Here is a 19,025-nt window from a genome sequence, read left to right as displayed (position 1 = left end):
TGTTGCCAGATTGCTACTCTTTAACATCCTTTTTCTGCTGGATGTGCTCGCTGGACAAAATTTTGTGCCAGACATTTTTTTAATGCTGGCATGTGAGGAGTCGCACTGCAAAGCCCGAGTGCACAAATTTCGCTTCACCCTATATACTATAAACAATTTATTATAACAGAAACTGTTGTTGTCTGTATTTCACTTTACACTGTATGTACACAATAAGTAAATATATCTGGACTTACATCAAAAACATGCAGGGGAGACAAAGACAAATTTACAAATGATGTAAGGTGGCTTATCACTTAACAGTAGTTTTAGTTCTCAATTCTAATTAAATCCAGCGTATGGACACCACTAATACTTCACAAGCTGAGACTGTAAAAACTCACACATTGAAGCCACTGCTGACAGTTAAGCATATGTTAGATAATTGTCTTCACCATTGTATGCTGTGTTATAATTTTCAGTATATTCAATGTAAGCTATTGTAGAATAACAGGTATGACAATTGGGTGTTCTATGCTATACTTGACTATCTTAGATAATACGCATTTCAGAGTCACTATTTTTTCATGTCTTATTCTTGTTAATCATACTCCAAAAATTTAAGACATTCCACATAGCCAACTGGGGCCGCCATCCATTGACATCTGCACGTTTCAAAGCAGCTGCAGCCAGTAAAGCAGTTATTAGATTGAACCTTATAGTTTCCTTGCGTATAACAAACAAGGTTTTGCTGTGGGTCATGCCAAGCCTGAAAATGCACCTTCTCAGGCTGCAGCACTGAAATGCCAACCCACAGAAACTCCTAATGAATCTCCTGATGAAAATCAGGCAGAAAAAAATAAAGAACCACTACCTTCAACAAATGGTGCTTTGATTAAGCTAAAACAATAAGAAACTATTTTTGATCCAAGCAACTGGTTACAGAAAGACCATCTGCAAGAAACCACAGAAAAATCACAGAATGCAAAATGAAATTATTTTAAGTATTTTAAGAAACTCATCTGTGACTCAGATAGTGGCTGGTAGGTAAGCATACAAGGTGGAACTAGAATGTTTAAAGCAACAAAGAAAAACTTCTGAAAAAAATTGCAATGTCTTCCACATTAAGAGATCTACACTGAACCTCTACCAGAGGAGAGGATAGAGTATAGTAAATGCTGCACATCTACTATAGGAGAACATTGTCCAAAGATCTTACACAAAGCTCAAAGAAATTCAGGACATATAAAAAAGACTGTTAGTAACATGAAAGCTAGTTTCTAGTTACTCACGGATGAGACAGAAACTGAAATTGAGGACAGCAAAACCGAAGGAGAAATACTGCACTCCATTTTCTAATGTTTCTTTACAAATGACAACACATGACTACTGCCCCAATATTTAATTCGCATACCACTGCTAGGATGAATTAAATAGAGATTAGTGTCAGAGGCATTGAAAAACAACTGTCATGACTAAAATTGAACAAATCTCCAGAGGGCAATGGAATCCCTATCAGATTCTATATTTAATTTGCTTCCCATTTACCAGTTCCATTCGCATATGGGAGTTGGGAAGAATAATTGATTAAATTCCTTAGAGCATTCTGTAATTGTTTATGTGCTGTAATTGCTATAACTGTGTCATCATGACTCTTATGGGAGTGATATGTAGGGCTTGTGATGTATTGCATGATTTCTCACTTAAATCTGGAGAAAGATACCTTTGTATCAGATTTTAAAATTGCCTTAATAATTGTGCTTCATTGTAATAAAAATTTATGCAATTAAAAACAAGACAATTAAAAAATATTCTATTAATACATCAAAGAAAAAATCTTCCAAATTCATTACTTAATGGTTACATCATCAACTTTGTTGCAGTAGTATTGAAAAAGTGAAATCATAATCTGAACTTCAAATTTTTCTTACTTTGTGTACTTAGTTATTAATTTTTAATTGGACATTTCATGTTTTTAGTTTCATTATAATGTGATGTATTTCCAGAATTATTGCTTTAGCTAATTCTTCATTATTGATTTGGCTTGTTAAAAACTGCTTTCCAGCCTCAGCGTCAATATTATTTCATTTCTGGGTAATGTATATCTAGAAATCAAAGCAATTTTTTTTTTGCCTGCATTGTAACATTAACAATTTTATAAAAATATGTCACTGCATGTGTCCAAGGATGATGAATTTATGTTTCTATAAATAGTGAGAAGAACTAGCTAACATTTATATCTATTGCACAAAGATGACAAATTAAGTTTATTGACCAGGCCAGAAAATAAAGAAATAGTTTCAGTGAGATTCCATACATGTTGTTAAGAACTCAATTATGTTCCAGGAGGCAACAACGGCATTTGTAACACTAGTGAAAGATGAGGAAGATACTTCAGAAAATGAAAGTTCAGACGGGAGAACTGAGATGCCTAACATTAGGAACAGCAGCAGCTCTATGGAAATTTACACTTTACATGTCTTCTCTGATATCCGGCACAGATATGCAAAAACCCTTGTGCACAGCAAGATTGCTAACCTACAGAATGAATCAAATGAGATACAGTTTAAGATTGTGCTTCCTGATTCAGCTTTCATATCTGGATTTATTATGTAAGTTATGAAAGGTAATGGAAAATTATATTTAATCTAAGAACAAAATATACAAGAATATTTTTTACCGCCAGCCAATACATTATAACAAAAAATGCTAACAATATAGGTTCTTTGAACTTCGCTCTCTCTCTCTCTCTCTTTCTTTTTTATTTACTCATCAGTGGTTACTGCGAAATGAAACAATATAAGTTTCTATTCATGAAAGACAAAAAAACTTTACAGAAGCTCTTCTGCGAACCTTGCAGAACTAGCACTCCTGAAAGAAAGGATACATGAAAGACAAATAAATTTTCAAGCTTCAGGTAAATACAGATAAAATGACTATCTATATACGTGAAGGAGCCATCATCTCCATAATTATGAACAAAAGAAGACTGTCCCTCGAATTCGACAATGAAAGGTTTGTTAATACATAAGAGGCAATCAAAAAGTTTCTGTTCAAAGGCTGTACAGTCCAGAATCATGCCAGTCAGGAATAATCACCATGACAACTGAGGCAATCATCCCACCGAATCACCAGGTGGAAGGTACCCATTTGGTAAAACACCATATCTGCTGCATGAAGAAGTCCATAACTGCTTGCTGCTCATCCTCATCTGATAAGAATCATTGACCCTTCAAAGCCTTAAGATAATCACTTGGAGAGAAATTAGTACTACAAGATGGGTGCTCAAGTGTCTGACACTTGAATTCCATAATGGATGAGGCTCGCCTCCCAGATTGACCAGAGTCTTATGGTGAATTGTGACCATCATGGAACTTGGTGCACCATTACACTACATTGGTTTTCAGTGGAGATGGTGCACCATACACATTCTTCACCCTCCTGTGGATGACTATCAATGTTTGCCCTTCAGCAGACAAGAAAAGAATAACAGCACATTGGTCATATTTGGACAGATTTGGTAATAATGTTGCCATAGTTCACATTTCTGCATTTACCACTTGCACTTTGGAAAAACAAGAATCCCACACTAATCCACTGTCTCCATGTAATCAAGAGTTGTGCTACCTTGCTCACATGCTGCAGCAATGCCCTCAAAAGGAAACTTTTTGAAAACCTCTTATAGAATAAAGTGGAAAGAAGGAAAAGAAATTAAATGTTTGGGCATAAAAGAAGAGGAGGGAAAAGGCAAATTAGAGAGAATAGACGCAGAGTACAGCAGGTAGCATTGAATATTAACAGATGATATTTAAAACAAACTGAAAGCAAGCTGATGACATATATTGGATGTTTCAGGAGGAATAGTAAATATTTTCATTTCACTAAAACACTGCATGTATGGCCAGTTGTTATTGGTTACGGAAATACAGCTAGTTACTGCTGTCATTTTACACAGTAGTTTTCATTTTGTGTGTCTGCATACCAGATGCTTGAGATTATTTATTGTGATTAACTCTTCTTGGGTGATGAGTCGAGTGGTGGCGTCGTGTTGTAGGCTGATCACCCGAGAAGTGTTCATCACTGGAATATGCAAAGAAAGCCTGCAATTGCAGATTACTTATTGACTACCATTTTTCTTTCAAAGTTCAAGTTATGCTTCAGTTTACATATAATTGATTATTTCAACAGATACTGTGATTAACTAGCCAGTGCTACTGTTACTACGACAAAGAAAGTTTGGTAGAATGTAAATAATTTGGGTGTAAAGGAAACCACTCACTGAAGTATTGAGTCATTGACTGCACACACACACACACACACACACACACACACACACACACACACACACACACACACACAAAGGTGTGCATGTGTGCAGCTGATATGAAGTTGGTATAAGAGTTTTGTAATGGAAACGCTGCTGCTACTTGTAGTGAATATGGTACATGATACCCTAATGGCAGAGTATCCAATTCCAGAGTGTTTACTCATGCTTAACTGAACTGTGAGACACTGGTTCAGTACCAACAGTCATTTCTCATCTTTACATGCAAATGAGCAGAGTGTGGATGAAGTGTGGTAGAATGTAGCCCTCCAGTGAGCACACACAGAATTTCTACACATATCAGTGTTCCATGTTCAAGAATAAGACATGCATTGCGTATGCACAACCTCTATCATTATCATTTACAGTGGATTCAAGACCTTTGCAACGAAGGTACAGGCAAGTGATTGGAATTTTGACAATGGCTAATTACAAACTGTCAAATACTTCCACACATACTATTTAGTGATGAAGCTATTTTCGCTCATGATGGTATGAGTAACACTCACAACTCAAATCAGTGATCTGATCAAATCCCACATATCATTGTGGAGACACCTTGTCAGGAACAGTTCTCTGTAAATATGTCATATGGGTGATGGACAATCAGTTGACTGGGCCTGTTATGTTACTGCACCTTACAGGGCCCTGTTATCTCAACTTACTGGAAACCAAGCATCCTGTGTTATTGGAAGAGATTCCTTTGACTAAAAGGATGAGTATTTTCTTTCAGCTTAATGGGGCTCCTGCACATTCTAGTTATAGGTAACACATCATCTAAACCTAACATTCCCTAGGACATGGATTAGCGGAAAAGGGTCATATTTCTTGTTCTCCAAGGTCCCTGGACATTTCCCCTTTAGGTATTTGCATGTGAGGATGACTGCAAAATGATGTCTACAAAGAAAAAGTAAACATAAGAGATCAATTGAGAATTTTGATTATCAATAGTGATGCCCTCATAAAAGAACATCAAAACCACCTCAGAAGAGCTACATATGGTGTTGCTAAGAGAGTCAGAAAGTGCATTGAAGTCGCAAATGGAAATGTGAAAACCATCTCTTCATTTTGTCTTTGCTTAACACTTTCATATTTGTTTGGGTTATATTCTAGCAGTTGTATCTCTGTACCCAATAAAAATTGGAGAAATATTATACGGAACTGTTTATTCAAATTAGTCTATACTGTCATCTCCTAAAATTGTTACTATTCCTCCTAAAAAGCCCTGTACATTAAAATCTCTGTTAGAAAGTGCAGAAGGGTATCAGTAATGCAAAACTCAATAAAGAAGAGAACTATAGAAAATTAACATTGGAAAAGGCATGCTGAAATAAGGAGAAGGAATTTCATAAATAGGAGAAAGTGATTACCCATAAAGAAATGACAGTGTGGAGCACTACAAAACACAGAGAAAAAAAGAGAATAAATATAGTAAGTAACACAACAATAAAGACAACTGGAAATAGAAAGATGAAAGCAGAAGCACGTGACACAAGGTAGAGCCATTCATTTCATTAATTTGTTGAAAATGGCCTATTAAGAAAATAGTATTCAAAACTAAAACTTAATGTCAAGGAAAGACTGAGGAACTACGTATTTATGAGAACAAAAGCATCTTCAGTGATGATTCTGTGGCATTTATGGCACAGAGTGCCCTATCTTTGGCACCTTCCTTCTTTGGACTAGTTGTTCTTGTTTGAACTTTCAGTGCGCAGATGTGTAACAACCATTCTTTGTTATAAGTATGAGTGACCAATAAATGTGTATTCATTATTAAGTGTGTTGTCTCTCATCTAATCTTCTGTGATAGCCACAGTGGTGACCCCGACACCGTCGACATCTCATCCAGTGTTATTTGTGCTGGTTTTGTCATTCACTCACATTGCAAGCCGAACTGCACTGTTTATGCCACAATGGATCTACCTGTGACTTTCAGTGCAAGTGTAATGGGCCCCATCAACTCTGCTGCTTGTGGCCATGAGTGGACAAGTGTACATCCTTTGAACTTGGTTGAAAGTGAAAAGTTATATACACCTGGCCACACCGGTGGTCACCTAATCTTTCCTGGTTCAATACGGCCACTGTCTAATGTGGCAGCACAACAACAGATGCAACATGGACAGTGTGCACTGCCTGACCACAACATGGAGGACTTTGCAGCTAAAGACATTGCGGTTTATCCTTCATGTATATTGTTCCCTTTGGGACAGCTTGATGTGCCAGCAAATTTCTGGGACTGTGAATCGAACATTTCTATGCATCGGGTAGCACATTCTCATTCATCATTTATATAATGTTGCAGCACTCCCCCCTCCCGCATGCCATTTCGGCAACGCCTGTTGCCTCGACCGTGACAGTATCCGCGAACATCACACTGTGGTTGCACCACGACAGCCTTCCACTTGCTTTCATAACAATGCTGGCCATTCTGCCCACACTGGTTACCAGGTTCACTGCCCCATAGCTCCACCATGACTCCCCCCCCCCCCCCCCCCCACCCACTGCTCCAATGGCACCAGCTGTTATGTCCGTGCTGTGTTCTTCGTCAGGTTTGCTGATTGGACACACCTTGCCAGCTTATACACCCGCCGCCTCCTCCGCCCCCTCCATATTGTGTGCTGCATGTGGCCACTGCCCCACCCGGACCTCGGGCGACACACAGTTCACCACTACCGCACTTCCGGTGTTGGAGGCGTCCTGCTCTGCCTGTGCTGACTCAACATGTGTAACAGTCAGGCTCCCTATGGTACCTGCATTGCAGAAAGACAACCCAAAAACTTGGTTGGCCTTAGTGCACCACCTCCTGAACATCCATGGCATTTCCGATGATGGCGCCCATTTTGTCTGCCTGATGAGCCATCTTCACGCACATACAGACCTCATCACCGACTTTCTCCTCTCACCACCTGCCTTGCACAAATATTTGATGGCCAAATCAGTGTTATCAAGCACCTTTCCTGACCTCCGGCAGAGGCTATCCATCACGTTATTCATGAGGAGCATCTTGATGACCGCACCCCTTCACAGCTTTGGTGGCATCTACTGTGCTTTAATTGATGGCCACACATTGCCTGATGCCACTCTTTGGACATTGTGAATGGTCAAATTTCCTTCGAATCTGAAGCTTCATCTACTATCTCACGTTGCTGGCCCACTCAAGGTTCGATTATGCATGGCAGATTAGGCTTACGCCAGCATTCATCACCAACACCACCTGTCATGAATTTCATCTCCACCATCCTCAGTTGGCACACCTGTCCCTCTGGTTCTGCACCCTGTCAGCAGAGGTCAGCACGATCACCTCAGCTGCCCATCAGGAGCTGCCACCTAATGGCGTTGGTACTGCCAGCGGGCTCCTGACCTTGCCTGAGCAGCAGCGCGATCGACTGCTGGCCCAGCCGCAGTCAGCCGCAACTTCCGCCCGCAGAGCATCGGTCCGCCAACCGACCTACCCGCTGTGCTGGTTCCACACTACTTATGGGGACACTGCCCGCAACTGTCGTGTGCCCTGCACCTACCCCAAAGGAGATTAGTGGGCACGTTTAGGCGCCACGTCCCGCCACGTACCTTCACAGAGCCTATCTTCTGATGCTGCACCACCCGCTTCAGTGATGCAACGCCTTTATCTCTCGACTGGCATCCGCTTTATTGTTGACACTGGCGCTGACATCAGCATCATCTCGGCCAAGCACACTGTCGACATGCTATCCACCTCTACCATCACCTTGATTGCCATCAAACATTCTCCCACTGCAGTCCACAGCTCCATCAAGATGTCACTTCACCTCTCACTGGTTCACACCTTCCCTTGGACCTTACATGCTGCTGATGTGGATGAACCTGTGATCGGGTTGGATTTTCTACACCATTACGAACTTTCACCAGACCTGCAGGCCGCCTTGCTCCGCCACGCATCTGGCTCTACAGTTCCACGCACATCTGAGTTTAGCGCGACTTCACCCTCTGCCTCCTTGGCTACATTTTTCATACGTGCTTGCCTGGTTGAGGGTATAACCACACGGCTCCCTGATCTGTTATACATGCGCTCTCAGATCGACCAACTCCGCTCCCAGAACGATGACTTACATGCCTAAATCACGGCGGCCTCCGCTGAATTGTCACATGCACGGCACACCATACACTGCCTATCTGCAGCCCCACAGCGAGGCAGCCCAGTGCACACCCCTACACAGTCTTCTCACCAACCTGCTCCAGTGTCAAGCACTCCACTGCCTGCTGTGTTTTTCGCATCGCTGCAGTCGAATTTCCAAGAGGCACCTGTATACACGTCTTCCGACTCTTCGTGCTGCTTCACTCCTGCATCACGCCTTCCATCGCTGACTGCAGCTGACACCCCATCTACATGGTCCCGGTTCATCAAGGTCAGTGAACCAATGTTGCCTGTGGATACCGTCTTGACCCCTCGTATTGACTTCCCTACGCGATTATCGGTCATCAGTAATGGCACTTGTCATATGATTCGCACCACTGATGGCCCATCTGTTAGTTTTAAGGCCAGGCACCTTAATGCTTCCAAACTTCTGCGTGCAAAGGAGATCGATCAGGATCTGTTGGCTTCGGCCATCCTCTGCCCCTCCAATAGCAACTGGTCTTCCCCCATTCACCTTGTTCCCAAAAAGGACAGCACCTTACGCATGTGTGGGGACTACAGGTCCCTTAATGCCCGCAGCATTATTGATAACTATCCCATTCCACATATCCAAGATTTCACGCAGTTGCATCATGTTCTACCTTTTTCTCCGTATTAGATGTTCCAAAGCATATCACCAGACTCCTATGCATCCACCAGATATTCTGAAGACGGTCATCCTCACACCCTTCGGCCTATTTGATACTGTTACATGCCTTATGGATTGAAAAATGCAGCACAGACATGGCAGTGGTTCATTGATTCCATTTTTCTCCCTCTGCCTTTTGCCTATGATTACTTAGTCGATATTCTTACCTTTCCTTCCTTTGCTGAGGAGCATCAAGTTCACCTCCATTCAATACATTTGGCCCTCGCTGCCAATGGGGTGGTGATCAACCATGATAAATCTCAACTGTGTTCCACAAACGTTACCTTCCTCGGCCATTCCGTCTCTGCCAATGGCCTCTGACTAACGAATTCTTGTGTCGAAATCATATTTAAACTTCCTCTGTCCGAGGATTATGCTCAGCCTCGAAATTTTCTGAGTATGGCAAACTTTTACCACCGCCATATTCCTCAAGCTGCCTCCATCCAAATGGCCTTCAGAGATGCTCTCTCCGCCAAGAACATAACTGGAAAACAGAAGTTGGAGTGGACCCAACCTATGCTCAATGCTTTTGGTAAACTTAAAACTGCCCTAGCCAAAGCTGTCACACTCGCCCACCCTGACACCTGACGCCCATGTCTCTATCATGACTGATGTCAGTGACTCAGCTGTGGGCACTGTTTTACAGCAGCACACTGCCGACTCCACCCAACCCCTCTGCTTCTTTTCCAAGAAACTGACTAACGGCCAGTGCAGATGGTCAGAATTTGACCATGAGTTACTCGCAGTGCATAAGGCGATTAAACATTTTTCGTAGTGACATCGAGGGGCGACCCTTCATGATCTATACTGATCACAAGCCACACTATTTGTAATCCTGATAAAGACCTTCCGCCCAGGTGTTTGCGCCATATGGACTACATCTGTCAGCAATCTTCCGATGCACGCTATATCCGTGGCACAGAGAACCTTTCCTGCATCTGCATGCTAACTGCACCACTTGACCTGGAGGAACTCGCCCGACTACAAGCTGATGATGATGATGATACAATATACAGCAACTTAGATCAGACAACAGCTCATCGCTCTCTGTCCAACCCCATATACTACCTGGTTCGGCAATCCCTGTCCTCTGTGACACCTCTATGGGCACATTTTGCCCCCTGGTCCCTGCTGCCCTTCATCACAGCATCTTTACCACCTTGCATGGCTTAGCTCAGCCTAGGACATGGGCCACGATGCAGCTGGTTACTGAGCGCTTTGTCAGGCCTGGTGTGAAGCACGACTATTGCACTTGGAGCCGTGCAGGCATTTCATGCCAGCACAGCAAGGTCGGCAGGCACACCCCACCTCCTCTGGGCAAGTTTGATGTCGTGAAGGGGCACTTCTGGCACGTCCATATCGATGTTTGGTCCCCTTCCTCTGTCCAAGGGCTACAGATATATCTTATTGGTCATTGACTGTGTGACCCATGGGTTGAGGCGATTCCTCTTACTGACACCACAGCCGAGATTGTCGCCCATTCCTTCATCTCGGTGTAGTTCACTCGCTTCAGCCGCCCCCTATCTCTCACCACCAACCAGGGACGCTAATTTTAGTTCACCCTCTTCGCATGACTCTGCGAACTCTGTGGCGTCGCCAAGTTTCGTACCACAGCTTACCAACCACAGACAAACGGCCTCGTCTAGCAGTGGCACAGCACACTCAAGGGCAACCTAAGGTGCCACGGGGGGCTATGGTTGGAAACCCTCCGTGGGTCCTCCTGGGTATTCACTTGCTGAGGTTCTGTACAGTGAGCTTATCCTTCTCCCCACCGAGTTTGTCAAGGATTCATCTTCCGCCGCATCCAAGGATCTCCCCACCCTGGTTCCACAGGGACCTAGCTATGTGCGACTTTGTTATGCTGACGGACGACACTGTGCAGGCAGCCCTTCAGCTGCTATATTTGGGCCCTCACCATGTGCTATGTTGCAGTACCAACACATTCGTCATTCACCTCCATGGATGGCCACAGACAGTCTCGGTTAATAGACATAACCGGCGTGGTCTCTCAACGACGACATCCTCCTAACGGAGCCGTCCTGCCTTCGGCCGATTCATCTCCGCGCGCCGTCACCTCTCATGTACAGCCATTGGAACCACTGGGCTGCAGCCCCACCAACACTGCTGACCCAAATTCCCATGCCGGCTGCTGCCTACACCTGTTGCTTTGGCACCAAGCTTACGACTTCATCTCATGAGCCTTCTCTCCGCCATGCTCTGCACTACCAGGGGATGGGGGCTCTGTGGTGTCTCTGGCACAGAGTGCCCTATCTTTGGCACCTTCCTTCTTTGGACTAGCTGTTCTTGTGTGAACTTTTGGCACACAGATGTATAACAGCCGTTCTTTGTTATATGTACAAGTGACCAATAAATGTGTATGGAATATTAAGTGTGTTATCTCTCAGCCAGCGAATCTTCCGTGGTAACCACAAATCTAAGGAGGATGAGTGCAGAGTTTTTTAAATCACGAAAGGATGCGCAACATGTACATCTGATGTCTTTCCATCCTTCTCTCATTATAGGAAGTGTTATCTCTAATCCTCACTGTTTTATGAATAGCTTAAAAGCTACTACCACCTTTTATATCCACATGTAGAACTTTCACTACAAACCTCTGTAGCCACTCTTTTCTACAAATTATCTGAGTACCTAGATTCAGGGGTTGAAAAATTCTGTTAGTTACATGGCAAGTAGAAGTGTCTGTTATAAATCTACATGACAAGTAGTAAGGTACTGTAAATAAGACTCAGTACTTACAGATGTAGGAAATATTTTCTTTGAAACATACCATTATAATGGAGTAAATATCAAGTCACTAATAGTAGATAAAAAGCAGCCACATAGTAAAACTTAAGAGGCAGCAACTTTTGTCAAAGTAACAGCTTTATTACATATTTAATTTGTTAAATTTAGATTGTATAACTGTGAATAGCACCAAGCAGTAGAAAAGGAATAGATTTTTGGTAATATGGTACAAAGAGTAAGTTTTTATTATTTCTGTTCTTTTATTCATGTATACTCCAACTCATTCCACATTGCTGATGTTTTTCCATTTTGATGGGATCTATAAACACAATGAATGAATAAATGAATGTATGAGTGAATGTAAAGAATGAATCTTTACAAATCCTTAAAAGTGTAATATTGTATGTTGTTTCTTTGTCAACAATTTCTATTTGGTTTCCTTTGGAAAAAAGCTTTCATCTGCCATGCACAAAGTAATTTTTTTGCTGCTTTGGTATGTTATTTTGCAGTTTCTCTTTCTGGCGTTGCCACCAGAGCACGTAAATCAGAAAGATGTGACTCTTTTGACGGTATGAGAATAATAATTAATACCTGTTGAGAGCATTCTCCAGAATGACATACAGCTGGATAATGTTACATGTAATGGATTTTAGTCCTGAAATAAGCTGTCAGAATGAAATATGTTTGAGTTTTAGTGACTTGAAAATAGAGGCCCATAACCACAGCAAAAAGATATATATTACTGTGATGCTAGTTGACACCACTAATGTTTGATCTGCAGGATATGTAGTGAATTTAATTAAAATCCATGAATGCAATAAGACCCAAAGACTGGTGTACTGATTAACATGGATTTTAGTTCTGGACCATTTCAAATACTTATGGTTAGCTGCATAGCAATTTCTGGCTTAAACATAGTTTCTTGCGATATAGGGAAACAGTTGTATTCAAGGAGCAAATTTCTGTACTAAAAAAGCCTATAACATGACTAAGTGTGATGAATTACTTTTTGATAACAAAGGCAACCTGTTTTAAATGAATGCATAATGGCCTAAAGCAAAGAAAAATATGAATATCAACAATATCTGAAACAGAAGAGTGTTACTGAAATAGTAAGATAAACAGGACTGTCTAATGCATAAACAAAAAAACTTGCTTCAGTTTCCAACTTTCATAGATTTTAAACAGTTTGGGGGGTGGGGGTAGCAAAAAGGAGAGAAGCAAAAAACTGTGGCTGGAATAGAAAGCTGCATAATGCTGTAGCAGGAACAGGGAAGGGGATTGGGTGAAGGACAATGATTAACAAAGGCTGAGGCCAGGAGGGTCATGGGAAGATAAGATATATTGCAGGGAGAAATCACACCTGCACACCTGCGCAATTCAGAGAAGCTGGAGTAGGTAGGAAGGACTCATTAAAATGAAGAATGTTGTGTTGGGCAGCATGCTCAGCAACTAGGTGATCCAGTTGTTTCCAGGCCACAGTTTGTTGAAAAGTAGCCCAGCCTTTTGTGGGATAGGTGATGCTTGTGTGGTGGTGGGAGGACATATCGGACAGGTCTTCATCTAGGTGTGTTGCAGAGAAACAAGCCATGAGGCAAGAAGTTGGGAGTAGGGGTTGTGTAGGGATAAATCAGGATACTGTGTAGGTTCGGTGGGCCATGGAATACCACTTTTGAGGTATGGGAAGGACAGTGGGTAGGATATTCCTCACTTCAGGACACTACGAGAGGCAGTCAAAACACTGGCAGAGAATGTGATTCAGTTGCTCCAGTTCTGGGTGGAACTGAGTCATGAAGAAAATGCTCCTCTGTGGACTACTCCACTGTTCCTCCCCCTACCCCTCCCTCTTTCCTGCTTGGGCTTCGGCAACAAGAGAGAGCGATTTTGTGTGTGTGTGTGTGTGTGTGTGTGTGTGTGTGTGCGCGCGCGCGTGTGTGTGTGTGTGTGTGTGTGTGTGTGTGTGTGTGTGTGTGTGTTGAATTCAGAAGAAGGCTGCCTTTCAGATATTGTGAGGAGCAATCTGTCCTTTTTGTAAGATAGTCATTATTCCATCCTGGATTTTCCATTGTTTGATTTTGTTTTATATTATTATTATTATTATTGTTATTACCATTATTATTCAAAATTGTTCTTAAGACAGTGTCTGAACATCAATGTTACATGATTAATCATTGTTTTCTTGTTGCCTTCTCTTACTCTTCCAAAAATCTCTTCATTCTTTGACTCTGTCCCTGTTTCCTTTGTTCTGTCCATATTTTCCCTGTTTCCTTCCTTTCTTTTACATTAAATTTCATGTTCATAATTTTATTTCTGTATATATCTCTTTTATTTATCATTTCCCTACTGATGCAAGCATGTTTTAAATCTCCTTTTTTTTTTTTAAGTCAATTGCTTCTTCGGTTGAGCTGTTAACTACATCAAAAATAGCCTTTGTGAGTATGGTGTTGTTTATTCTACATATGTGTCCATAGAATGTTAATCAGAGTTTTCTGATCATGTCTGTGAGTCTGTCTGTGTCTTTGTATAATTCTTTGGTTGATACAAGAGCGGATCAAATATAAATGGGATTTTATTTTTTATTTAAATTCAAATATTGAAAAACTCAAGGCAATTATAATTTATTTTTCCACGTAGTCTCCCGGTTTGGAAATGCATTTGTTCCAGCATATGGGCAGCTCTTTGATGCTCACATCATAAAAAGAACTGGGTCATGTCACCAGCCAGTTGCGCATGAAGTCTTCCGCACTCACGTCATCTTCAAATCGTTGCCCTCCTAGGGCTTCTTTAAGCAGTCCGAATAAATGGAAATCACAGGGTGATAAGTCTGGCCTCTAAAGAGGATGATCAAGTGTAGTCCAGTGCATTTCGTGTAGCTTGGATACAGATAGAGTTGTGGTATGGGGTCACGTTGTGGAGGAGGATGACCTGTTGAATAAGATGATCTCGTCTTTTGCGGTGATGTGCAACTCTCTCCTTGTTCAACAGTTTGCAGTAGTAAACAGCACTGATTGTGTGTTGCTCATGCAAAAAATCAATCAGCAAAATGCCTCACTGATCGAAAAAAATGGTTGAAAGAACCATGCCAGCTGACAGTCGAGTCTTACTTTTTGCTGGTGCTGCCTACCCTTTCCTCTGTCACTCCTTACTGGCTTGTTTGGATTCTGGAGAGTTGTGGTGAACCCATATTTCATTGCAGGTGCTGATTCAACTCAAAAATGCATCACTTTCTTACGCAAAACCTTGCTGTAAGCTTCTGACAGAACTCCAAACATCTCAACTTCAGATTTTTGGTCAAAAGATTAGGGACCCATCTGGAACACACTTTACAGAACTGTGGGTCATTTGTGATGATTGCTTGACAGCTCCCATAACTGATTCTGACTTTTTGTGCAGTTTCTGATACTATTGTCCCTCGATTGTTGTCAACAATGTCTTTAACCACGCGTATGTCTTTGTCTGCAATGCTGGTCCGAGGATGGTGATCATGCTGCCAATTTTCCAAACGTTCTTGTCCTTCCTTGAACTTTTTATGCCAGGCAAATAAACGCATCCTTGATAATGTTTTATCACTGAACTGTGCAGTCAATCTTTGGCAAATTTCTGCCACTGTAACTCCTTGATGAACAAGAAATTTGATAATTATGCATTGCGCAATGGAGGGATGCACCTGTTGCTCAGACCTTGTGAGCATTACTGATGAAACAGCGGGAAATACATAGCAGTATGCTCTACTCACTTCCATTGGTCCTGCCTAAGCACGGGGCCAGTCCTACCAACTGTTGATGTTCAGGAACAAAAATCCCCTTTATATTTGACCCCCCCACCCCCTCATATTTTCATCTGTATACCATTTCTGTGTACTACTCCAAATTTTTTTGTATGGAATTTTTTTGCCTGAGTTTGGCCTGACTTGATATGATTCTTATATTGTTGTGCATCTATGTGAGTTTGTCTTCCCTAAAGTTTGTCTTCCCAAAAACTTTCATCGTCTTGTGGTGTCCTTCTATTGTTATAATTTGTCAGTGCACATGCTCTGATGATTGAGTATCTTTTGTTTCCTGATTTAAAGGTTATTGTGGAGGTGCTTTTGCTACTGAATTGAAATCTGTGACTGATTTCTGTACTGCATATCCTGTACCAAACACTATTGGTGTTGTCCCTCTGATGGCAGATTTTCATTGTAAATCCTGCAGTTTTCTGAGCTGAAGTGGTTTTTGTCTGTGAAATGTGCCTCTTGTATTGTGAGGATTTTGATGTAATTTTTCTAGTGCAACCATAAACTGTTAAAGCTTGCCTAGTTTGACCAGAGTGTTTGTGTTACAAGGAGGTTTTGAGAAGTTCTGACTCTTCTCCCTGTTTTTATACTAACTATAGTGAATTCATTTAATAACTATTTGAGATTCTAAGCTACTATGGTTCTTCTCTAAGGCAGATATTTTTATGATAGTGATACACTCTATAGGTAACTGTAACTCTCAGTATCTGAAAAAGGATTCGTTAATGCAAAATCGAAATAAATGCAGTGTTTGAATGTTTATCCATCAAGAAGATAATGAAATACTATGGTGAATATATTAAATTACACATTATTTGTTTGCTTATTTCTTAGTGGGCTTTCTTCCACAGGGAAGTAAAAGGGAAAGCATATAAAGCCCTCGTAAAGGAAAAGAAAGAAGCAGAAAAAGAATATCAAGCAGCTGTTCAGCAAGGCCAGTCTGCAGGACACATTGCAATGAGGTGAGTTATGGCATTACAGCTGATCTTTGCAACCTTGGTGCTGTGTTAATTAATTTTAATAGTTTTTGAGCATGAACGCTATGAAAAACTTTTAATACAAAAATTTTAAATGAAATATTACTCTTTGTGCATTTTGCTGGGTGACATACGTTATGTTACATTCTGCAGTCTATCAGATCCACGCACAGGACGTGTGTTTCATAACTTTGTCTATCGATCTAGATGAATAAAGGTATATATATATGATACAGTCTTTACAGGCACTGCCAATTATGTGGGATTCAGAGGAGAAATTTAACGGTTTTCCTGCCGATGAGACTGGTGACATGCCCGAGAAGTTGAATATTGGGCAATAGTTTTTTGTGTTCATGGAGAAACAATGTTCACAGAAAAAACATGGGTTTGTTGGTAATTTTTTTGTTGTTGTTCAGTATTACAGTTTGTAAGAAGAAGATTAATAAATAGTTCTTCATGAGAATTGGAACTGTTTTTCCTACAGATTATGGGGTCTCATCCGGTGTCAGCTGAATGAGTGATGATGGTCTTTACATGCATTGTCAATGATGTGGGATTCAGAGAGGAAATTTAAGGGTTTTCCTGCCGACAAGACTGGTGACATGCCAGAGAAGTTGCAATGGCATACTGATGTATAATTGTGTTGATTTTGGATCTACAACAAGGATTCACATTTTAATGACAATTAACTGCAGCAGGAAGCAAGGAGAAATTTTAAACATCATGAAATGAGAAATAGGCGATGAAAAAAAATCTAAAAATGGCAATGTTTGATGAAATCATAAAAGTAAATGAAAATATAATCTCTGCACCAGTTAAAACCATTAAATCTCTAGATAAGTTAATTTTTGGAACAGTTTCAGATGACAGAATAATTTAGAAATGCTTGAGAGATTTTTTTGGTTTCACTCTTCAATCAATGGCTGATCAGGTTGAAGCTAAGAACTCATTCATTGAAGCATCACATTCAGAAGCAGAGCTGGAACAATATGCAATATACTGTGTATACATGATGGGCCAAAAAATGTAATAACTACTGGAATTGTGTTATTAGGTACCCAACCCTGACAAACTTGCAGTGAAAATTAATGGCAACATGGTATATGAAGAGGATGGTGATGATGCTGATTATGAAGATGATGATTCAATAAAAATGGGAAGAGGTAAAAGATTATGTTTGCTCAAAAAAAGAAAAGAAAAAGATCTCAATTTAAATATAGCTGATGAAACCAAAATATGATTCTCACCACATTCATAAGATCAATATAAATTTTCTCCATCATTTTGTGATTTTGAAAGTGATTTTAAGCCATTTAGGGGCAGTAACGGATATCCAGTTAAAACATGGACCATGGACTTTGAGGGAACAACATTTTTAAGGGGTTGGAACCAATTCCAAATGCTTGTTTTCACAAAAAAGTCATTTGTAGGTTTGGCTAAGTTTTTTATTCATGGTGAGAGATGTCTTACATTGCGGACTACACTAAAGAAAGCTTTTCAGGATGAATTCAACATGAAAACAAGTGCTGCAGATATCCACAAACGAAAGAAGAAACTGGAAGAGTCTATTCAAGAATATTTTCTCATAATGAAGGAAACTGTCAGCCATGCTGATAATGATAACAACTTGTTATTTCAGTATGTGACTGATGGGATAGTATTAACAATTGAAAATTTAAAAATACACATAAGGAACCTAAAGCTTAAGGTGCTAAATGACTGTGGCAGTCAGTTTATTATGACAGGATGTTTATGAGATTATGAATGCTACACATTCGCAAGAAACAGATGTAGTCTTAACAGGATTTGGGAAAAACTTCCTCTCTCCACAAAGATATTTTACATGCATTATTGAGATTGATGATGTGAAAATTGAAACAGAAATTTATGTTGTTCTCTAGAGACATTATGAATTTAGAAATGGTAGATGAGAATGATCTTCTAGACCAAACTGAAGTTTTAATAAAGAGGGCAGAGTTACTCTTAGGAAGCCAGAAGGGAAAGTTCATCTCACGTGTATCCACGTAGCAGACAAATCAGAACTAGAGATTGAAATCTCTTACACCCCAACAAATATAAAGTCCACTGACGCCAGAATGAAGATTATTGTGAGAGAAGAGCAACCAATATACAGCTGGAACAGAAGATTGTCATCAACAGATAAAGAAATTGTTGACTACCAGTCACATCTGGATGTGACTTTATCACGGAATAATAGAACCAAGTTCATCTGAATACATGAACTAGGTTGTAGTTGTTAAAAAAAAAAAAAGGGTCCATAAACCTAACCAACCAGGGTGCCCCATTGTAGCCAGTTCCTGTGACCCACTGAGAGTATCTTTGCTCTCATAGACCAACACCTTCAACCTGTTACCCGGAACCTACCCTTCTATATAAAAGATACCAACCATGTCCTCCACCGGCTC

The 19,025-nt window shown here is 40.8% G+C and overlaps 1 protein-coding gene across 1 annotated transcript in view; it reads left to right on the top strand.

Moving 5' to 3' along the window:
- LOC124618647 (inter-alpha-trypsin inhibitor heavy chain H4-like) overlaps window positions 1-19,025 on the top strand; it is a 132,482-nt gene that overhangs the window by 61,486 nt on the left and 51,971 nt on the right. The window contains exons 2-3 of the mRNA XM_047145367.1: window positions 2,326-2,591; window positions 16,474-16,584. Coding sequence (XP_047001323.1) covers window positions 2,326-2,591; window positions 16,474-16,584 — 377 coding nt within the window. The remainder of the gene's footprint in view (window positions 1-2,325; window positions 2,592-16,473; window positions 16,585-19,025) is intronic.

The sequence above is a fragment of the Schistocerca americana genome, chromosome 1, assembly GCF_021461395.2.
Source record: "Schistocerca americana isolate TAMUIC-IGC-003095 chromosome 1, iqSchAmer2.1, whole genome shotgun sequence".
Lineage (NCBI taxonomy): Eukaryota > Metazoa > Arthropoda > Insecta > Orthoptera > Acrididae > Schistocerca > Schistocerca americana.
This window is presented reverse-complemented; position numbering and strand designations above follow the sequence as displayed.